Source organism: Scleropages formosus, chromosome 3 (genome assembly GCF_900964775.1).
Source record: "Scleropages formosus chromosome 3, fSclFor1.1, whole genome shotgun sequence".
NCBI lineage: Eukaryota > Metazoa > Chordata > Actinopteri > Osteoglossiformes > Osteoglossidae > Scleropages > Scleropages formosus.
The window spans coordinates 27922665-27946499 of NC_041808.1; the positions used below are offsets into that span (position 1 = coordinate 27922665).

General features: G+C 36.4%; 3 protein-coding genes and 1 long non-coding RNA gene across 4 annotated transcripts; 2 read left to right on the forward strand and 2 right to left on the reverse strand.

Moving 5' to 3' along the window:
- The first annotated feature begins 808 nt into the window (after positions 1-808).
- LOC108926103 (uncharacterized) lies at positions 809-4487 on the forward strand. Its single transcript, XR_001965454.1, has 3 exons — positions 809-909; positions 990-1105; positions 3181-4487. It is a non-coding gene; the product is annotated as an uncharacterized LOC108926103 (long non-coding RNA).
- Positions 4488-7422: 2935 nt separating this feature from the next.
- On the reverse strand, positions 7423-9458 carry LOC108926108 (retinol dehydrogenase 8). The gene is made up of 6 exons (XM_018738590.1): positions 9362-9458; positions 8806-8967; positions 8446-8625; positions 8265-8358; positions 7877-8060; positions 7423-7656 (listed from the first exon to the last, which is right to left on the reverse strand). Exons 1-6 carry the CDS (start codon positions 9456-9458, stop codon positions 7423-7425), a joined length of 951 nt encoding a protein of 316 aa, XP_018594106.1.
- A 2495-nt stretch (positions 9459-11953) lies between these two features.
- med8 (mediator complex subunit 8) lies at positions 11954-16840 on the forward strand. Its single transcript, XM_018738571.1, has 7 exons — positions 11954-12053; positions 12148-12269; positions 13922-14066; positions 14870-15010; positions 15240-15327; positions 15411-15650; positions 16113-16840. Exons 1-7 carry the CDS (start codon positions 12048-12050, stop codon positions 16181-16183), a joined length of 813 nt encoding a protein of 270 aa, XP_018594087.1. The 5' UTR covers positions 11954-12047; the 3' UTR covers positions 16184-16840.
- Positions 16841-19786: 2946 nt separating this feature from the next.
- LOC108926003 (claudin-18-like) lies at positions 19787-23546 on the reverse strand. The gene is made up of 5 exons (XM_018738412.1): positions 23327-23546; positions 20509-20673; positions 20278-20425; positions 20072-20182; positions 19787-19925 (listed from the first exon to the last, which is right to left on the reverse strand). The coding sequence occupies exons 1-5, from the start codon at positions 23544-23546 to the stop codon at positions 19787-19789; spliced, it is 783 nt and encodes a 260-aa protein (XP_018593928.1).
- Between the last annotated feature and the right edge of the window lie 289 nt (positions 23547-23835).

A 23835-nucleotide genomic window follows, 5' to 3' on the forward strand; every position in this document is an offset into this window, starting at 1 on the left:
TTCATCAGTTTCTAAAAAAAAGCACACCTCTGTATACATCAATTCCTCACGTAAATGCAGCTGTACTGTGTTGTATGAGGAAAGTATATATTTCTTTCATAAAATGTTTTAGCAGTTTTCATTGCATGAGACTCCTGTTATATAATGACAGTGTATCTTAAAGCGAAAGTTTGCCATGTGTTTTAGACTGTGGGCAGTGTGGTGGCACAGCAGTTGGCATAGATATGGGTTCATCCTTGCTCAGTCTGTTCAGAGTTTGCATGTTCTCCCTGTGTCTGTGTGAGTCTTGTTGGGGTGCTCGGTATCCTCCTACAGTCCAAAGACATTTATTTCAAGTGGACTGGTGACTCTAAGCTGTCCTTAGTTCTTTGAATGAATTCTTTGTAGGTCGCTGCCCTATGATGGACTGGCATCCTGTTCAGGTTGCACCTTGTCCAGTTGTTATTATTTTATTCTTCAGTTTTTTTTTTCAGTGTTGCCATACTGGGCATGTTGGTTTTGCCATAGTCAATTAATAAAGCTTATTTAGTTGTTTCTAATAATAACAACTTGAAAAAGGCTTCTAAATACCATATGAGCAACCTCTCTTGTTTCTTCTTCTTAAGAATGTTTCTTTAGAAGATATTGCTTATAAATTATTACCACAGAGTTTATGTCAAATGTTCGTTACCCTCAGGGCGTTGGGAATCTCATGACTGCCTGGACATGAATGCTCTGTTCATTGTACTTAATGAGTGCTGGCTATTTATGGCATTTTAAAAAACTTTATAAAGAACCAGCCAACGTAATCCCGACAGAGAGACCGAAAGATATTCTGTAAGAATCATCAGTCAAATATATCTGAAAGTTGAGAAGCTGAAACAAAGAGATAAAAAGCTTATTTTGGATTTTAGGAAGAGGATTGAAAAGGTAATGGTCAGTATTTTCAGTGTAGATCACTCTTACCATATCTGAGTGAGGTTTACTCATTTTGAGCGTGTATCCTGCAGGTATCTAGCAATAACAATAAGCAGGCTGATGGAAGCGGAAGACGACATGAAGCCCAACCAGTCAAAGGGAAAACTACAGGAGACAGAGGTGCTAATGGACCAGAAATCTGAAATGGGTAAGGAATGTCCTAAAATTTATTTTTGCTGTTTAATTTTCATGAATTGTTCAGTGTTTTTCTTTTTTTCAAACATTCAGCAAGTTCAGTTAAAACCAGGTAACAGCTATCATGTTCAAATATTCTCTTTCTAAGGAGTCAGTATGTGCTGTATGAGTGCAAATTGGTTCAGAAATACATTTTTAACACTTTGCTACCTACAGGAATTTGTAGTTTGTGTTGAGGACAAAAAACCTTTTCTCGTTTTGTTTCCTTTTTTCGTTTCTCATTTAGTTTTTCTTCGATGTGATATATAGCAACAGCAAAAGTACAGTATAGCAGACACCTTCATCAAAACTGATTTACAATGCCAGATAGACTACACTGAACTACCCACATATACACATCAACCAGACATATAGTTACACCATTATAAAAGAATGTAAAATAAATTTAGAGCAAAGCTTTAACAACTTACGTACGTTAGAGTAACAAACTTTCTGGCTTTATGGACTTTTTTGAGTGCTGCTTAGTGTTAGTGTTGTTTGTGAATACAACTAAGGTACTGGTTCCAATTGCACGCCAAAGTTTCACCTGATATGAAACAGGTGACACAGACAGCAATCACAAAAGGTAAGTGTGCCTCAGGTTTGTGAGCACCCTGTTCTGGCCAGGGTTCTTTACTGTGATTTAGAATGGCTCATAAGTACCCAGCCACCCAGGATACGAGGCTCACCACACATGCCAGCCTGGTTTTCACAAGTTGCGCAGTGTGAGAAAAAAGGACAGTTCAAATAATCCTGCTGCTGCTTCCCAGCCCATGGAGTTGTCATGTTGCTGAAATTTACATCTGCATTTATTCATTTAGCAGATGCTTTCCTCCAAAAGGACACACAACTCAAAGTAAACAAAAGTGCATTTCACCAGTAGACAAAGAGTGCAGAGAGCAGGCAAATGCAGGCATGTGGTTGTCGAAGCTCATTCATTTAGTCCAGTACTACTATTTTTTTCTGGTCCACGTTACATGAGTAGCTGCATACTGAACTGATCGTGAGCCACCTGCCCACTTTGTGTCACATTTGACTAACAAACTTCTCAAATCAAGAATCAACTGCCTTCCCAATTAAGTTTGTAAGTAGAGGGCCCACTGTACGTATGTACCTGAATTTGACAAAAAAAAACATAATTTTTTTGCTAAACAAATTCAATTCAGAACTCTAATGACATTCAAAGTCAAATATATACACACACGAACAGAACGTTTTTGTGAAAAACATTTAATCGAACTGGGCACATATTTTTATGAAATAACCCACTTGTGGCCATTAGCCAATGGGTTGCTCTTTGCTGATTTAGAGTCACCAGTTAACCTGAAACTCATGCCTTTGAACTGGGAAACCAGAGCACACCCAGATGAAGACATAGAAAAACATACAATGATGATTACAATGAGCACGTCCAATCACTTTGGCCTTGCATGACATCAGCACTATCTTCTGCAGAACCGTGCTGTCTTTTAAACTTCCCATAATATATACGTAATTGCCTTTCACTCCAAAGGATTGTATGTAATTGGAAGTTGTACAGGTGCTCCCCGACTTACGATGGGGTTACGTTCAGCGAAACCCGTTCTAAGTCAAAAATATCCTAAGCCAAAAATGTATTTAATACACCTAACCTATCAAGCATCATAGCCTAACATACATGTGATGGCCATTATGGGCTTGCTGCCTTCATGCTGGGCAATTATCCTGAGTTTCTCAGGAGTAATTGCCTTCCTCTTCTTCTTCCCACCAGCAGCAGGAGACACAGATGAGGGTTTCTGTGACATTATGGATACACAAAACACATCGTAGGTACGGGGGGGGGTATCTGTAAAGCGACTGTGTGGCAGACTCGAAGATGCGGATCACAGCCGCTGCCCAGCATCGCGAGAGGGTATCACACCTCCTATCGCTTGCCCAGGAAAAATTCAAAATTCGAAGCAGGGTTTCTACTGAATGTCTATTGCCAGCTCACCGTTGTAAAGTCGAAAAATCGTAAGTCGAGGAGCATCTGTATACCATTGTATACATTCTTCATTCATGTCTTTGCAGTACTAGACTTAGAGGAAAAGGTGCACCGCAGCAAGAGAGACAGACGTAACTCCCTACATCGTACACAGCTTCTTGAGAGCCAGATGAAGACAGTGCGTGGAGAGCTCGCAGATACGCTCGACCATCTACAGTTTCTGCGCAATGTACTACGCCGCACACAGCAAAATGCAGAGGCCCGTAAAGCTGCCATGGATAAACTAGCGGCTGAGCTCAGGTGAAATTCTACAGTTATGCTTTTTGACTTCTTGTGTCTGTCTCATGAAGTCCCTCCAGGCCCTAGATAAGAAAAAAAAAAGTTGGCAAACTTAATCATATGCTGGCTCACAGACATAACACTAACCAAAATACACATGTTTTATGTTACAAAAAATCTCCTGTAAACAGGGAGGTTGCAGTATGTGTGTTATGCTCATGGAGTGTGACTTTCTTTTGAAGTCTCAATTGATTTTTTAATCTAATAAAGTCAATTCTACTTTCCCTGTCTGTTGTAGAGGAAAAACATTTCGGATTTAATTATGTGATTCACAGCAGTTTATGTATATTTGTGTATAAATTTGTACGTGCATCTTTCCCTGCTGTTTTTGGAACTTTCCAGATGATTTCAGGATCATGCTGTAAACCAGTGAGAAAGACACTGCACAGAATAAAATTGTGTAAATGTTTATAGTACTGATATTAAAACAAGTATGATAAAACTGGTTTATTATAAGATTAATCAATATAGTTACAATAAGACCAGATTATTATTGGTATAATTTTACAGAGTTATTATTGTTATTGTGCATATCTTCTACTAGATCTCTGCTTTTCCCCATTACTGTTACCACACTGTGGATAAAAATTCACTCCAGAGGTTCTGAATAAATACACACAGTTCCACATTCACAAATCTATAGAACTGGTATTGCATGAGGGTGTGTTTCCCACAGTCCAATTTGTGTAAAAATGACAGAACATTGTATGTTTATTACTACTAAGTATTACTGTACGTTACTATCCACACTCTTCAATCATTGAATCTGCCAAATGCAACTTTTTATTTGTTCTTCAAATTGACCAACTTTTCAACATAAAAGGCAAAAAGGCAAAACACGATGGTGGTATATTTTTTGATAACCCACAGATCAATGTTTAATGTAGCAAGACAAATTTCACAAATGAATAACAGAAACCCATAACACTGAAAGTTATTTTAAAATATGTCTGAGAAGGGATCATACTGAATGTACAACCATAGAATCATAGAATGCTAATTCTCCTTGTATGCTCTGAAAGAAAAAAGATATGATACAGTTCAGTTTCTTCAAGTATGCTTGCAGAATAATTTTATAATAATTATAATTATAATTTGATGATCTGAAAGCTTCTTAAACAATGGGAATGTTGCACACAAGACACTATTTGGAATCAATATTAATGCATTGTCAGAACAGACATTTCTTAGTTTATATTTGTGTGTGCAGTTATGTGTGATTATTGTTCATGATGTTAAAATTTATTTATTGATTGACATCCTTGGATTATGGAATCAGTTAATGCTTTTTTCTTTTAATTTTCTTCTATGAGCCTTGTGTGGAGGATACGATTACAGAGAATCATATAATGACATATAATGAAATTTTTTAAAGGTCCAGCACCATGGTAATGTATTCCCCTACAGAATAAGCAATAGCATAATAACAATGATCTGATGCTAAATATTTCTGAAAAAAGAAAAATCACAAAACTGAGAAATAAATGAGTGAGAAATAAATGTTTCTGTAAAGTTTCAGCTGTTTCTCAATAAATGTTTTCAAAGACTGCCTATGATATTATTAAAATTCTTTTTGCAACTTGTATGCCTCGCAGGATTATTTTTTCTACTTTTCAGAAAGCTTTGGACAAGACGTCAATACATCATAGCACAGTCACACACTCATTCACTCCCACTTGCGCACAGTAAAGGCAACAGTATCACTAGTGCACCTGGAGCTTAGGCTTTTAAGCATGGCAAAAAACCAAAACACGCAAAAGAAACCTGTGTGAACCTGGGCAAAACATCCAAACTTTGCACAGACAAAGCCAAGACCAAACTCATGTCTCAATCCATAGCCCAGAAGCTGTGAGCTGCCATACTGCTGTAACAGTGGTTCACATGGTCTAAAGTTTAAATCTGAAAGAAAAATTTATGAGTAGTCAGCAAGACAGCAACACAACAGAAAAGTCACAACCTAGTGTAATATGTTTCTTAGAGTGGATGTGAAGATGATGTACACTGAGATGGACATCAGTTGGCAGACAAGGATGACAACATATGCGTACAGTGCAGGTGAATGTCTAGTCAATATAACTTCCAGGTTATATTAACGTTTACACTATGTACTATCCAGCCTCAGTATAAAGCAAGCAAAATGTGTTAACAATACTCATGTTACATTCAACGTTAAATTATAATAAAAGCACATAAGATCACAGAATTAACACTGAAACATTTGTTTTAACATTACCATAGCTGAAAATTTATCGTGACACCACCTCGGGTGCATCCTTCATGGTGAGAGGAAAGAGATAATTTACCAAAATAGAAGAAAAATATGCGTGTGCTGCAGCTTCTGATTTGACACACACTAGTTTCGAGGAACATGTAATTAGTGTATTAATCAACATAGCAATGAACATTAATTAACAAATAAAAAAAATCTGAAATTTCTAGAACTTAGTTTTACCATTATATAGATAATAATCATGGGGATAGTTTTTTCTTAACTTTACAATAATGTACCCCGTTCTACACTGGGGTATTTGTACTGGAGCAATTGAAGTTAAACACTCAAAGCAAAGGTAGGATCTGAACTAGAAATTTTAAAAGTATTATAAACACTTTTATTCAGAGCAACTTAGAAATTACCAATTTATACTAGATATTGTTACTAAAGCACTGCATGGTAAATACCGTGATAAAGGCTACTACAGTAGGAGAGTGGTTTGAATGACAAACTTAAAGGATTACACATTACAGTACTTGCTGCCCCCATCATTAACATAGGTTGCCCATTATTCACAAGTGCAACAACATAGTTTTGTTTACAACATAGCATAATGTTACTTATGTTTTGCTTGCTGGGCTTTTATGCTTGCTTTGTGGAACCAGAAGGTAGTATTGTTTGTTAGAGATACTGCATCTCAACTGAAAAACCCAACTTCAAATCTCATCTCCTGTTGAAGTACCTTTGAGCACCAACATATGCATAAATTATGTATGTGCAGACATGCATATAACATTTTTTTGTTACACAGGCTGAAAATATCCCAAGATGGCAGCTTTTGTTGCAAGAATTATGTCCATGTTTGGAACATGTCTCAGAACACACACACACACACACATTTTCTGAACCGCTCGTCCCATACAGGGTCGCAGGGAACCGGAGCCTACCCGGCAACACAGGGCGCAAGGCCGGAGGGGGAGGGGACACACCCAGGACGGGACGCCAGTCCACCGCAAGGCACCCCAAGCGTGACTCGAACCCCCAGACCCACCAGAGAGCAGGATCCAGTTCAACCTACTGCACCACCGCACCACCCTTTGTCTCAGAACAGTTGTTTTCTATTATGAATATTAACAAGCCAAAATATCTTTCTTAACGCAATGACCCTCGTAGGAAAGCTGGGCTACAAGCAGAAAATAAATAAACTGCAAAGACATCACGGTGTGATAGTGACACTTTTTTATTTATATCCTAACATTTCAAAATTGCTTAGTTATCAGCAACATTAGTGTAGGTGTGTGAATCATACAGCCTAATAAATGAACAAAACTGAATCAGTCTACACCACTATGGGAGTATAGGTGGACATGACTAAATAACTTACAGGAGCTATAGATTGTTGTTACCTACTCTGCTAATCATTGTCTGTTGTTGCACGAATGTGACATGCAAAAGCAGCCCAAAGCAGTTTTCATGAATCCTATTTTACCCCCTGCATGGAACAAGTCTGACTGCCCTGATTTTGTTAAATTTGAACGGCTATTTGTGAATAACATCATCATGTGCAGTACAAGGACAGGTTAAGGTTAAAATATTTTTAAAACAAATAATGGTTTTATTTTATTGAACTTATAAGCGTGCCCTTTCCAGACTATGTAATATTTTACATATTGGTGACTAAATTTTTAGAAAAGCAGGGGAAAAGTTGAGGAAAATCAGCAAGTGATCAGGTACAAAGGGGAAAAAAAAAGCTTGGAATAATAGCAAATAGAAAGTTTTAAGCCTTGGGTTTATCTAATGTAAAGCTTTTACGACTTCTCCAGCGCAGCAGCTTCAGAAAGTTGAGACTGGCATTGAAAACCTTATCATGTTCAAACACCATCTTGTAGAAAATGTCAATGGGCAGGTCGCCATTGGGGTCAGCATACTTTAGAGTGGTCATGGGTGTGTAGAGACTGTTGGTCTGGTGACGGAATGGTGGGCTTTCCACGGTAATGATCTTGAATGTGTGCTGGAGAGAATAGTTTGAGAGAGTTTTTTTCAATTTGAAGAATTATTTGAACTTTACAGACTTAAAGGCAATTTACAAGGTATTTTTATTTTTGAAGATGTGGAAAGTATTAGCTTTATTATTACCTTTTGGGAATGATGTCATTCTGAATGATAAATGAACTTAATCCATTTTTATTATTCAAGAAATGTTTTAAACTAAGGAAGAACTATTAACGTACCTCAGCGATATCTTCTGCTGTTTGTCCAAAGGTGTCAAATATCTGCTTGTAGTTTTTCAGGTAAATGTTGGTGAACATGTCAGCTGTCACCTTGTCTGCTTTGGAGAGATCTGTCTTTAAGCCTTCTTCAAAGACTTTACGTTCAAACTCTGTCACAACTGGACCAGGCTCAATTAGGGTTATACTGTAGTCATTTGAAAAAGAAAACACACATTTGTTTAATTTAATTCCCCAGTGTTAGACCAAGCATATTCACTAACTCTGAAAAATATTTGGAACAATCATTTGCAAGATTTAAACTTATTTGTACTTAATCTCTACTGATATATTGAACAACAGTGCTTGATCGGTTACGTCAATGGTATGATTACGGATTATAAATTCTTACTTCAGGTTAAACCTCAAAGCTTGAACAGCCAAGCTCTCACAAAACCCTTCCACAGCAAATTTCGACGCTGCATAAATGTCATTGAACAATATTCCTGCAAAATAAGAGAAGACCCATTCAGGCAGGTTAATAGAAATGACAGTGAATGGATTTAACTTGTAATTTCCAAGGTCGCCCTCACCCTGAATGCCCATGACACTGCTGATTACTACAATATGGCCACTCTTCCTCTTCTTCATATCAGGTAGAATTTCCTTCAGGAGTCGAACCATGCCAAAGAAGTTGGTGTCCATGACAGCTTTCATCTCTTCTATAGACTGACACTCAATTGGTCCAATAAGACCTACACCAGCATTGCTTACTGTTGACAAAAAAGAACAAGGATAACAGGAAGATGACTTGAAATGCTGTCATTTATTTAAAGTATCAGTGTGCGTACTATGAACAAGGTTTTTTTGTGGTTTGTAGTTGCATAAAGCTCCTTACTCTAGATGTGTGAATAGGTTCTAGGATGAAAGATCATGTCGCTAATCTGTCTTACTAAGTATGTCAATTCTCCTTTCAGGGATGCTGTCAACACAGGCTTTGATGGAATTCTCATCACACACGTCCATCTGCTTGATCTCCAGAGTCTTGCCCAGTGTCCGGCCTGCTGCTTCTACCAAGGCTTCTCCTTTACTTAGGTTTCTCATGGTGGCATACACTGAATAATACAGTGAGAAATTAGAATTGGCTAAGTCTTCAGTGTCATTACCTTGCACACACACTAAAATTCATCAATGACATTAGACTATGCAAAACACAACTGTATTATCTGAAATTAAAATTAATATTTACCCAAAACTTAAATTGACATGTTCATTAATTACTTTATATGGTTTAAATATTTGTTGAAATGTTAAATATACTTTAAATTGTATTGTTGTGTTTCTTTTCTAAATGCTTTGTTAATACACATCACTTTCTTTTACTCTGGTAACCCCTTATATAATTAGCTTCAAGCAATGCATGCCAATAATTCGTATCATTTTTTTATTTGTGCTGGTGGCATTTCACACTTTGATAATTTTCGGCCCAAAAAGTATAACTGCTCTTACCCATAAATCGCTTCTTTTCATCATTAGCAATGTGAACAGCCAGAGACAAGCCAATCCCAGAGGAGCAGCCAGTAATGAGAACTGTCTTCTGGTCCATGGTAACCTCTCAGCTAACAATTGTCTGGGAAAGAAGAGTGAGGAAAACCCAGCAACTACTCCAAGACTCCAGTATATAATCCACCCAAACTTGAGTCATCAGGCTTATCCCTGTCCATCTGGACGTCAGTTGGGTGATTGAATCAGTGCTGCACATGTAAATAGCAGAGCTTACAGTAATCATATAAGCCTGATTGATTGATGATTTAAGAGAAACTATTATACTATTACCATTGTACTATTAAGAACAAAATTGGTTATTTAGCTCTGAATTCATGGTGTTATAAAAGTATTTTTTCATCTTGTATTCCTTGGCAAAATGTGAACAAGTTTCATTAGATAAACATTTACAAAAGCTATTTAATGCTATAGATCAGGAAGGTACTGATTACATAAATATGAATGTACCTGGATAATCTGAAGAGACCAAACTACGCAATGCAGACGCTAGAGTGCTCAAACCCCGATTTAACAAAAGGTCAGACGAGATACTGACGTTTGGCCTACAATGCTTCCTGAACAAGGTCAGGCAAAACACTTCAGGCCTCCTACACGATTCTTAGAGGGAACCATAAGTTATAGCTATTTTACTGTAATGAAAGTGTGCAAGTATATGCAAATAAAAAAACATTTCCACATGAAAAATTAAATGTAATATTTTAAACCATATATTTAAGTAAAAAAAGGCAGTACCCGACTTGCGTAACTCCGATTTCCATAAATCTGAAGTTACCTAAAGGGTCTGAAAAAATTTTTTTAAATATTTGAGTTGCCCAAACTTTATGTAAAGTGATAACGTAAAACATGCTTAGGTTTGCAACGCATATGAGCTGTGTAGTCTGATATGCGAGAAGTAGCCTCTCCCAGCAGTTAAAATGACTCTCACAGTTTTTTACAAACAATTTTAAGTAGTCATAAATGTGTGGATAAAGAGAAAAGTGAATCAGCTCGTAAAGGAATGCAGATGGATTTGGAATTAAACCTGAAAATGATAAGGAAATATGAAGGTGGTCAAACTTCATCAGCAATATCACGTGAACTCGGGTTGTCCGTATCAACAGGGAATACTATTGTGAATGTTTTTGCTTGTATAAAAGAGCACACAAAAGGAAAAGCATCTATAAAATCTACAACATTATTAAAAAGACATGAAGGTGTCATTAGCGAGATGGACAAATACTAACGATGTAGATGGAAGACCAGATTCAGAAAAATGGAAAGTACTGTATGTTTTTTCTTTTTAATTAGAGTACGCTTGCTTAAGCTAAATGGGATAGATATTTAAACTTTATACAGTGTTTTACAGTATGCATTTTTTAAATATGTTTGTTCCTTGGTGATTGATTGTATTACCGGTACTATGCGTTTTGTCTTAAGTGATTGTGCTATAATGGTGCATAGAGTGGTAGGGGAAGGTGCAAATCCGACTTATGAATCTGACTTAAATAAGGGTCCGTGGAATGGATCCATTACATAAGTCAGGGATTCTCTATATACTGTACTTTTAATCAACACAAAATATAGTTAATACCAAATACATTTTTGTTTCATTATAAAAGTGATACCTTTAAAAATTATGAATTGATATTACCCTTGTAATAAATATTTCAGCAGATTTAATGAACATCTATTGCCTCTGTGCTGTTTTGTTCAGCTCAGATGTAAACATTTTCTGACTTTTTTTTATTCTTATAAACACTCTTAAGTTTCTCTGGGACCAAATTGCTATAGGTCTCTTTCTCAGCTTTTTAACATCTCATCAATATTGACTGTATTGTTCTTTTTTATGCACGCAAGTCTAGCAACAAGGATTCAAAATGCTATTGATCTCATCAGTTTATTGGGTAAATTCATATTTACTACATCATCATGTCTTCACTTAAAATCTAGATTTAACTATAAATTATTTCTCACTGATACAGTTTTTATTCTCTTTGCTCAAGAAGAGTTTTTCTAATCAAAAACCTTATCTTATGACAACTCAGGTGAGTCAACTGTTTTTTGGGTGAACTTAAAACATCCTTTCATTTACTCATTTGTTATTTATTTGTTTATCATTCTTTATGTCCCCTTGTTGCCTGTTGTTTTTATGCACTTCGTAACTTGGTTTAATATTTCTTTACTTATTATTAGCAATGGTTGAAAATTTAAAAAAAAAAAAAAAAAAAAAAAAACTCCTTTCCTGCAGTTGCTGTTCCGTCGCACTAATGACGTCAAATTCTGATAGGCGTGGCCACACTTCCACGACGAAAACAGACATTCTTATTTATTATTTTCCTTCACCAACCGTAGCTACTCTCGGGCTCAGAGGGTGCTTTTCAGACTCAAAATTCGTCCAGTTTGTTATTCCCCCCCCCCCCATTTTCACCTGTCTTTACAAAGAATTACACTGAGAAGAGTCTGGGTCAAACTAATTTTGCAGCGCTCGAGGCGGCACACACAAAGAATATATATAAAAACCCCCTCCCCTTCCTGTTTTTATGATTTACTTCCGGGTTATGGGCGGACGTTATCTTCTTGGATTTTCATTATTTTCTAAAATTTCGGAACTTCGAAATTATCTAATTGCTACGTACGTGTGTTATTCACCATGCAGGTGAGTTCAAACTAGTCTAGAGAGTGGGTTATTTCACTAAATCACTACTTTGAAATATCTGTGATATATGTTTTTTTTCGTTGTTTACCCGCAGCAACGTGAAGAAAAGCAGCTGGAAGCATCCATAGAGTCTCTCCTGTCTCGAGTTGCTTACCTCAAAAACTCGCTCCATAACTTCATAATGAAACTGGAGAACGAGTACGACAGACTAACATGGTAAGAACATTACATTTTGCTCAAATAAATGTAAAGAATACAACGCAGTGCATTTGATTTGGCTTAAGCGTTGAAGTTTTTATAATTGTGCGTTGAGTGTGCCTGGTCAGGTGATGCTGGATTATTTTTCTATTTGGAACAGCAGCTGGTGCACTTTGTTAAACGTTTGAATTGTAAAAGCACGTATTTCGAGTGAAATCAGGATTATCATTGATGGCACACTCACATGATACATGTGGTCTAGAATTTTGTATCTACAAGATTTTATACCATCCTGCTCATATCATAACATTTGATACAGTAGGATGGCTGCTATAGTCTTATGTTGTATATAATAATATGTTATTCTACAGAAGGTGTTCAGTATTTCTGATCATGTAGCACTATACATAAGATACTGCTGAAGGGTTCTAAAATGTCTCAAAATAAGTCAGAAATGAGTAGCTGGTAGTGTAGGGGCTGCCTTTTGGATGCAAAGGTCACAGGTTTGAATCCCACCTCCAGCTGTAGTACCCTGCTGTATACGTGAGTAAATAATTGTAAGTAGCTTAACATTGTAAGTTCCTATGATGAAAAGTGTCAGTTAAATGAATAAATGTAAATGAAAGTCACTGTGTGACTTGAATTGAAAGGTGCAGAAATACATGTAGTTTGTTGTTGATTAGCCTGATTCCATTTTCAGATATGTAGCACCGGACCTGCAAAACCTGTAATTTGGTCCTTTGTAGTTTTTTTTTTTTGTTAGTGGCGAGGCAATGTTTAGGTTCGTTTTATTTTTCCCAGTGAAATTAAATGGTAGAGGTTTTGGTACCAGATTTATTTTATTCAGACAGGTGTGACAATTTTACTGCGATCCGGTTAGAATTATTCTTTGTTGCTGTTCTAAATGTTGTGAATAAGTTAAGTCCAGTTGTGCTTGAATCGTGAATGTTCTTGATGCACCCTTATCGTTTTTCTAAAATTCCTTATTACAGCTTTAGAAGTATAATAATAGTGATCGTTGTTGTAATAGAAGTTTAAAATTATTTAGAAATAAGCAATATGAAGGTAAGTTCTTACTACAATATAGCTGGGGGAAATTGGCACAAGACATTTATAAGTCAATTTTCCACTGACCTTCGCTCATTTAACTAACTACACAAGGACACATTCACACGTTTTGTGCTCAACACCCATTTATTATTCTCATTTTGCTGTGTTCCAAGGTCAAATTAAAATTTTAGCGCAAGGCGCAGTGGTACATCGGGTAGTGCTGATGCCTCACAGCGCTTGTGTTGTTTGGGTATAGGTTAAAATCCAGCTCGGTCTGTGGGGAGTTTCTGTTTTCTTCTCATGTCTGCATGGGTTTCCTCCTGGTGCTCTGGTTTCTTCCCACAGTGTTAAAAAATGCATTTCAGGTTAGTTGGTAGTGCAAAATTGCCCATAGGGTGAGAATTTTTGCTTTTGTAGCCTAGCAGCCAATGCTTCTGGGATAGACTCTGGATCACCATGACTCTGACAAGCATCAACGTACAATGAAAGTCAGCATGAGTGAGCCATTTAAGATTGCCTCTCTTTTAATTTATTGCCATTGCTTTAAAGCTAAACATTTTGTCCTTAAAAACATCGTAACCATTTGTTTCCATTAAGTTTCAAACTTCTTTTTTCTGTAGGCCATCTGTGTTGGACAATTTTGCTCTCCTTTCTGGTCAGTTGAACACCATCAACAAGCTTTTGAGAAATGAAAAGACACCCTCATTCCGTAACCAAGTCATAATTCCTCTGCTCCTCTCTCAAGATAGAGATGAAGAACTGGCTGTAAGTTTGACAAGGAAGAAAGTTCCTGGAAATTTTTACTGGGTTTTCATAGATTCATGTATTGGGGTGAATGTTGGCTGATCTGTCTGTATAATGTTAGTTATGGCAAGTCAATACAATTCCTTTCAAGAATGTTCCTCAAATGAAAATGTAAACCTACTAGAATGCCACTTAATATTTTAAACATACAATCATACTTACATGTTTACATTAATTCATTTCATCTTGCAAAAGTAATAGGATTGTTTAATTGACAGACTTTTTTTGTATTTTTTTTCTTATTTTTTGATGTTTTGTCATCATCAAATTATTATGGACATGACATTAAATGCATCCCAGAACTAACTTTGTGAGGCTCTGTCAATGATTTAAATTCAAAAGTAGTAATACTTGCAGAATAGTTACAGTGTTTGCCTTGTCTCTGAAGGTCATAGATCCCAGTCCCCTTCCTGTTCTCATACCTTTAATCAAAGAACTTAAAAGGATACAGTAAAAATACCCTGCTGTAATAAGTGGGTGAATAATTGTACATGGCTTAGCAAATAAAACAGTTTTTATTTAAAGAAAATCAACTAAATAATTTTAGAACATAAACTAATAAGCATGGTGCTGATAGTTTTTTGCCTGAATAATTTTTTTAATGTTTAGTTATTTATGTATATGACTGTATAATATTTAACTAAATGTACAATATGTAACTATACTGAAATTATAATACTACTATATTTTGTATATTTAGTATCCCTTTTTGTTCTTCTCCACTACTTCTCACTGTTTGTTTCCTGCTCATTGTTATGCCACAGAAATTAACAGAGCTGCGTGTGCCAGTGTTCAGTCATGAAATTGTTCCTGATTATCTTCGCACAAAGCCAGACCCTGAAGTAGAGGAGCAGGAGAAGCAGCTGAGTGCTGAAGCTGCTCGCATTGGACCAGAAGCTGCACAGGTAAGTTCAGTTAAGAGATGAACATGCATTGGGTTTCTAACTATTAAAACTGAAATATATGTAACCAGCTCTGATTAATTTGCATGATATTTAAATGAAACTTGGTCTGAGGACTATTCTGTATACACACTACAGAAAGCTTGAATGTGGGTATTCATCTCAATTTAATTTTGCCACTGAACTTTTTTTGCCACTGATGCACTTTCTAAAAATGCCTCCCCAACTACAGAAACAGATCCAAACACTGAATAAATTGTGTTCAAACCTGCTAGAAAAGCTGAACAACCCTCGGGAAGATAGGGAGACCGAAAGTGGAGGTACTCCGATATGTCTTTAAACTTCATCACATCACACAGTGACATAATGTACCTGTGTTTAAGACCAGTTCTTTCTTTTTCAGCCATGCGGCAAAATAAGCCGTCATTCAACCCTACAGATACTACTGCACTTGTGGCTGCTGTAGGTTTTGGGAAAGGACTTGCAAAATGTAGGCCACCAGGTCCTGTTGGTCCAGGTCAGCCAGGACAGGGGCCCATTACAGCTGGAGGGTCTACCCTGCAACAGGTTGCCATTCCTGGATGTTCAAATCAGCAGACAGCCATTGGGGGGCCTGTACCACCTCAACAGCCTGGGCAACCTGGTAGGTTTTTCTTTTAGCTGTATAAAAAAAACAAATAAAGGTATACACGTTCATCAAATAACAGGGTTAACTTGCTCCTTTAAGTCAACCTTTGAGGTTAATTCCCCGTTTGGGGGTTTGTTGCAAATTATTAAGTATTTTTTACATAAATAATTGATTCCCAAATTAAAAAGTCACCTTAAATGAATTAAAATATACAGTTTGTTTTTATGCATTGCAGTGAGAACAATGTATTCCTCTAATGTATTTTGTCATAAAAATATTTCTAGCCTGTCTTTTAGTGATATTGCGGTATGCCAGGCCTTGTCTGACATCACATAGAAACTTGAGAACTGTGCTGAAAAAGTGAAATGTCTGTCAGAAATTTAGCTGTTTTTATGAACACAGTGTTCTCATCAGTTCACAGTTCCTTTAGTTCCTTTTGAGTTTGAAGATGCTTACTTGTTTTATTTCTTGCCGCAGGGAAAATGCCAAGCAACATAAAGACAAATATAAAGTCTGCTTCAGCTTCCATGCATCCCTACAACCGATGAACTCTGTTTTCAAGCACAATTCATTTATGCTGTCGAGACAGAGGATGGATTGGCTTCTGAATTAACAAATCTTCAGATTATTATTATTATATTTTTTTTTTTTTTTTTCTGAAAAAAGTTTAGATACATTAAGTGACTTTCACACCAATAAAAAGAAAAGTAAACACTTTTGCTACAAATGAACTGGGTGGGATTGTGTTTTACATCAACATTTTCAAACATGAAAGGCTATACATTCACATATAGTCAAATTATGGAAATGGCTGTATTATTGATCTAAATTATAGGGGTGGTCCTTGTATTTACCATGTTGACAAAGTACTTATTGTCCTTATAAATGAGTAAGTAAACCCTCATTTGAAGTAAATTTGGCTTTTTAAATGAATGTAAAGTTTAGGTTATCCTGATAGTTACGGAAAATTGACTGCGGAATTGTAAACTCTGTTCTTATATAAACTTCTTACATTTTTTCCATTTGTAAGATCATTTTCTCTTTATGAATTTTCAAAAATACTAATATTTATTTTTGATTGTATGCTCTTCACTGTCCACTGTAGCGCAAGTGTTTTTCCATGTCCAGTTACTTGGTAGTAAGACATCCTAAGGGGATGGTGGGGGGTGAGTTGAGCCCTCAATCTGTGTTTGCAGCTTGTGTCTGATTTTCTTTGTCAGTGATCATAAAGATAATGAACATTACACAGCTTTATGTAACAAAATGGTCTGTAACTAACTTTGGGTAGGAGTTTATGAAGAAAAAAAACATGTATTTGTTTAAGTTATATTAAAAGGTTTAGTTATAGTTACATATACAGTAATATTAAAGTAATCTCTTGACAAAAATGTGATTCTCAAATTTCTCATAAATAGCTATTCCTACCCAAAGTGCATTTACCATATGCAATTAATTATAAAATGCTCAGTTCACATTCACATTTGGATTGAAAACACTTAGATAATCAGAGAACTTCACCATTGCTTCAGCCTTCTGTTATAAAATTCAGCCATTATAAAATGCTAATATTAATTTTATCTGCAGTTCCTTTCATATAAAAATAACCATGTCCATTCCTTTTGGGCAGGTCCTTCCCTCTTGGGAAGTATCAACACCAGTACCTTCCTCAAACATAGAGCTCCTTATAGGGCTCTCCTTGAGGAAAGGGGAATACAGTTGTTGGTGGGTCTAGAGAAGGACACCTGGACCAGAGTCCAGCTATAGGGGCTCTACAACCAGTTTCAGGTCCTGAACTGGCAATGTCTCTATGAGAGGCTGCTGGTTATGGAGGTCCAGCATAAGCATGGGCTGACCAGACAATACGGCCGCCTGTGGCCCATTTTCATGGCGATCGAGACCCTCAGGCATGTTTTTTTTTTTTTTGGGAGGGTACCATAAGCTGGGGGGTGCAGCGGCACAGCAGGTTTGGCTGGCCTGCTTTCTGGTGGGTCTGGGATTCAAGCCCCACTTGCGGTGCCTTGTGAGGGACTGGGTGTGTCCCTTTCTCCTCCAGCCCTGTACCCTGTGTTGCCAGGTTAGGCTCCGGCTCACTGCGACCCCGCTTGGGATAAGTGGCTTCAGACAATGTGCGTGTGGGGGACTGTGAGCATGCTACAGTGACTTGAGCCCTTACGTAAGATCCTAGATGGCAATGCAGTGCTGACCTTCAACAAGGTTATGAAGGGACAGTCTACTGAGGTAAAGAACTCTGTTTTTCTTAGAATGTGGCTGTTGATCAGTGTTACTAAATGGGCGTTATGGAACAGAAGAATCAACTTTGGAAGGAAAGAGAACTGGGGAGCTGCAGGGTGCTTATTTTAAAAATTAATCCATATTTAAAATGTAACGGAATGGGATATAATCCAGTGGGGCTATTGCGAAGTCAAGAAGAGGTGGAAGGGGCCTCTTGGGTGTTTAGTTGAGATTTTTGAAAACGGCATCCAAGTTCCAATCAGGAATCATAACACAACCCCTGTTGCATCCTTGTGTGTTTTTTTTTTCGTTCTTTCATCCGTTCACTCGCTCTGTACAGGTACCCTGTCTTCATTGGTCCACTGTCCTGTCACTGAAATTTGTGGTAATGTCACAGACTCTTCCACAGTCAATCAGTCGTATTGAAGTATTCATTTACCACATCTGCACCCAAGGCTGTGTGCACTACATTGGTGTTGAAAGCGGGGTGGAGAAAGATCATGAAAGACTGAATCTGGAAGAAGCTGCAGATGGGAAGCTAAACAGAAATAACCACCTAGCAGTGGGAAGTGACAGAACAATGAGTCATGCAGAGCAGCGTGGGGTGAGTGCAGCCAAGGTTGAAGAGAAGCAAATCATAGTGATAAGCAGTACACACACTTCTGTGGCAATGCTGTAATAGAATACATTGTATGTCTTTGCCCATGGCACACCACTTCCCTTCGTCCCTAGCTTTGGAAACCACAGGAGCGGTTGCTATGAGTCAGCTTCAACTCAATGACACTCTCGTCCATCATGTCTTTGCCCAATCCTGTAGTTGAGCTGCAGAAATGGTTGTGTTTATCAAGCAAATGATTTCCATTATTACTTGCAGTTTCTTATCTCAAATAACCGAACTCGAAGGTGACACACACGACACCAGAGTATGGAGTTTGCCATAGAATATTTGCACTACAATATAATGGTGACACATAAAAATGATTTACACACTTTTGTCTCATGAACCCAGAGTCATAATGTTTTCCAAGTAACTTAAAAGACAGAGAAAACATCTAGTACATCAAAATGTAAAATATATTTTCAGGCTTTTTACATTTACATTACATTTATTCATTTAGCAGATGCTTTTCTCCAAGGTGACGTACATCTCATAGAAAATACAATGTGTGCATTACATTAGGAGAAAGAGACATAGCTTCAGATGTGTGACACATAAAGTTAGTTTTCTTCACCATATGCACCGGTTCATCACACGAGTAGCTGCATAAAACTTAACCAGAATGTCGCTGATTCATAATCACCTTCATAGTAGTTTTTTTTTTTTTTCTCTTTTTTTTTGAGATAAATGTAAACGTTTATGTTACATTGCAGGAGTGGCTCTGTAAAGGATTGATCCGAGCATAACATCACATTTTTAAAATATCCTAAATATATTTCTCTTCAGCAAAATAGTCTATATATACTTTGTTTTACTGAAATAATAACAAACACAATTATTAAGGAAATTATTGTTTTTTATTGAAGAAACTCACTGTACACATGATATTTTAAAAGGGTTGTTTATAGCAAAAAGAAAAAAAACACTGAAGTTGAGATGGCATTTTCAGCGGTAGTGTAAAACAGTAGCTAAACATAATGAAAAATAGAAAATAGGATAAGAAAGTCTAACTGAATAAATTCAAATCACATAAATGATATATCAGGTGATCTAAAAGTCAATTAATATTTATAATAGTTTGTACCAGCAATGTCCCTAAATAAATAGTTAATGTCTATATAATTATATAGTGACAATGCTGGTAAACACTTTTTCAATGTTATTCAGCATTTGATATCAAAGGTGATATAACTCGGCTGAATAATGATATATTCTTACAGCTATCAGCTATGCAAACTTATTGTCCAGGAAATGATAAGATTTAAACATAGTCAAATCTTTGGTTGGATCTTCTGCCGTCTTCGCTTCGAACTTTGTAATCGCTGGCAACGGGTCTTTGCCTGTCCTCAGACTTGTACATTGTGTAGTGTGAAGGAGCTTTATAAGGTACTGTGTTAAAGCTGTAACAAAGTGAAAAGCAAAGTAAAGTAAAATCACAGGTGGTTTAATGACACAACTTGCAACTATTTAAAATGTATTTTAGTAACGTTATTTATGAGTAACAGGTTTATATGAAATTTATTTGCAAAACGTTCATAAAGCTTACCGAGTTTTTTCTGGCTGCAGTCCCTTGCAGGCAACACACATCATGATCCCACCCACTGCCAATACACCCCCACCTACCCAACCAACAAAGAGGGCAGCCCCAAATGTGTACCTAAAAGAAATGAAATACATCATGAATATTGAAGCATTAGGGTCAACAAGTTAATTTCTACTTAATATAAAAGGGCAATATCTTTACTCATTTACCTGGGAGTAAGTGGTCCTCCAATTGATCCAATGCCCATTCCCGCCATTGAGCCCATTCCTCCAAATTCAGTGGTGCTAAAGGTGGTCATCATGAAGGAGCTCACAACAAAATTTGCAAATATAGACGCTCCAGCAACTACACAAATTCCTGAAAAATACAGTTAAAAAAATTAAAACTTGTAAACGATAGTAAAGGATTACCACAACATAAATATAAAATCTTTGCTCTACCTGCGAGGATTAGCATGATTCCAGATGTTAAGGTCATATTGGCCTTCATGTTGTCTTCCATACTACCCATTTTAATACACTTCAGAGCGAAAATGGCAATAAGGACAGCAATTGCACCAATAACAATTCCAACTATCATCAATGCTCTCACAGCTTGGAAGAGACCTGTTGATGAAAAACACAAAATGTATTTTCAGAAAAATTTTTAGTAACTACTGTATTTTAGCTTAGGCATTGTCCCACAGAAATGCTTTTTTTTGTACTGTAATAATGTTTATTTATTTCCAGTTGATTTTCTTTTTGTGTTTCAGAATGTATGTCAAAGTAGCATATCACTTTTATGCATAATAAACAATTTTATTTAAAAAAAAATGAAAAGACATTAGGAAGCAGATAAGTTCTAAAAAAAAAAAAAAAAGAACTGTCATCCGCTGGCCCCTAAAGTACAAGAGAGGCAAGAAGTTCAATTATTTCTGCAGTTAATTTAGTGTGAAATACACCTCATCTTATCTAGACCTACACCTAAAGAAAACTATATTAAGAACTGCACAACCTGAACTTAAGCTGGCAATGCTTATGAGCCAGTGAGTTTTGGAGGGAAGAAATATACATTAGATGCCTTTATTTAATTTAAAGCAAGCTCTAACATAGGAAACTACACATTTAAGCAATTACAATTTTTGAATTTAAAGTCCATTTAGAAGCTGCTTTTGGTTTGTTCTGCAACTCTTTAAGGGAGTCCTAGAATAAGTGTTGTATGTTGACCACCACCTGTATTCACATTTCTCACAAAAGCAAAAACCTGAAATCTTGGAAACTCAGTATGGTAATGATAATATGATAAACTGTGAAAAAATCAAAAACGAATCCAAGTGACAAAAATACTGGTGCAGTTTTTTACATTATATTTACATTTATTTAGCTGACTCTGTCTGCCAAAGTGACACTTGATGTTACAATGATTTTACCCATTTATACAAGTAGTACTTTTTACTGGCATAATTTAAGGCAGGTTCCCGATTCCTCTGTGATTCGAATGTAAGGGTGTAACTCTAATGGCTATTCTACTTAGTTCCCCACGAGCTCCTCATTATGTTTTTTTTTTTTTTTTTTTTTTGCAGAGCGAAACCAGTCCCACCTTGAAAGTATAATGTTGATTCAATTATCAAATGGATGCCAGTTCTTTATTCCTTATCACAGGCTGAAGTACTGAACAAAAGAACCTGGTGTTTGCAAAAAATGGTCATATGATGTTGTTGCAGTTTCGAGCAATGGTTTTTCCATTTATTTGAAATCATTTCCTTGGTTACATGGCTTACAGGATGTCTTTCTCATATGTAATATTATATTAAATATGTATTAAGCTGTAACTGTCTTCAGTAAACATGTTTGTTCTTTTTAACTGTACATATCTTTTTTTTATTTACATAATCCTCTATACTTTATGATAAACGAGGACAAAGGATAAAGAGGTTGCCTGTAACTATGTTATGGCAGAACATGTTATGGTCATTTACCGTATACAATCATATTCGTTACATTTCATTTACTAACAAGTGTACTATTCGTATCTACATTAAGTGAACCATTTCCTGTTGTGCACCATTATTTTAATAAGTGATATTATCTGTGCTGGAAGGTCAATAGTGTGCTAATATCTGTTTTCTGAGAGTTGTCAGTTTTCTGACCCAGAGTAGTTGTGTGAGTGAAAAAGAGGAAGCAGTTTATGCTCAGTTACGACTGAATCCACGAGGTTAGGATACTGCCGGAGGACCATGGAGCGCACTGCATTGTGAGGACCATCAGTGTAACTTCTAAACAAGATGAGTTATCAAGACCACTTATTCTTTTTGTGCTATTGTTAATGATTAAATTGGTTTCTTTCAGTTGATTTGATAGTATTAATGTCTCATTTCTGCCAATATTCATTCCATTCCTTCATGAATAATATGGAAATTACGTGCTGTTTAAAAAATCACATATATCATTCAACTCTTTATTCTTTTAAAATATGTGCGCTAGAAATGAGAACCCAAATGGAAGACTGGAATGGATATGAGATTAAAAAATAATTAATTTGCTCAACATTGTTGACTGGACATGATAATTATAGAGTCACTGATGTAGTTGGTTGAAATATATGTGATAGTTCGTGATACTTTGTGGCCATCTTAGTAAGAGCATTATCAAACATATTAGCTTGTAATACATCTGTCACAATAGACAAAGATTTTGAAGTTTTTGTTTCCACTGAGGAGGGATTTTCCTAAGTTCTACTGTCTCAGTGTTTAGTCTTGCCAGTACGTATAGTATACTATGTACACGGAGAAGTATTTTCAGAGTCACTTCATTCATAATCAATATTTGAATTATTTTTAACTAGTTAATTCAAATTACCTTAAGATTAATTGAAATTTCTTATGGATGTGTTTAACTCTTTGTAAGAGTAATGTATTTTTGGAGCGCAAGTGGCGTGAGGTTTAATTCTTGGTCTTAAGAAATAAATTGCGCCCAATGTCAGAAACCAACAATGATTTTCTTAAATAATAAAAATGTATATATGTCTATAAAATTCTGTCCATATCTACTGCATATCCATATACACAAGTTAATTTTAGACATAATACCTTCAAGTCTTTCAAAATTTATTCACAGAAGATGATAAAAAAGTATTTTAACTAATTTAAAAATAAATATGCTTTGAATAGTTTAAAAGTAAAAGTAAGTGTTTGAATAATGCAAGCTACATTTCATACCAGTCAGTGAAATTAGGTTTTTAGTGATGTAGTACAATAGATATAAAGAGTTTGGTTCATACCTGGCAGACCAAGAATGGTAAAGTATGGGCGGCATTCTGTAAAGCCTGAACTCTGTCTGACGCATGACCTCCATAGGCCCCAGTAGCTGTAGACCGATGTCACAGGATTGTCAAAGAGGTCTTCTGTGCTCCATTGGTCCATTGCTGTGGCTGCAATGGCTGCAGCCATCCCCAAAGTCCCCAGAACAAAGCCCATCACTTGACAAATTGTTACTGCCATGATGTTAATGTGTCAAAAACGCAGTTGATGATAAGACAGTTAGGTCGTATTTTCGTTAACAGGACCTGCCTGGCGCGGCACTAATAACACAGTGGCTAATGTGTGATTTACTGTTTGACTTTCAGCTTTTAAATGATGGAGGTGATGGTTGGGCAGGGCTATTCGCTAGACCTTGTCGCACACCAGTTTTTTCAAATCGTGTTATTGGATGCTGAGACAACGGAGTCACTCCCCCAGGAAGTTAACAAATAAGATTATAAAAATGGTAGTATGAAAATATTAACGTTAC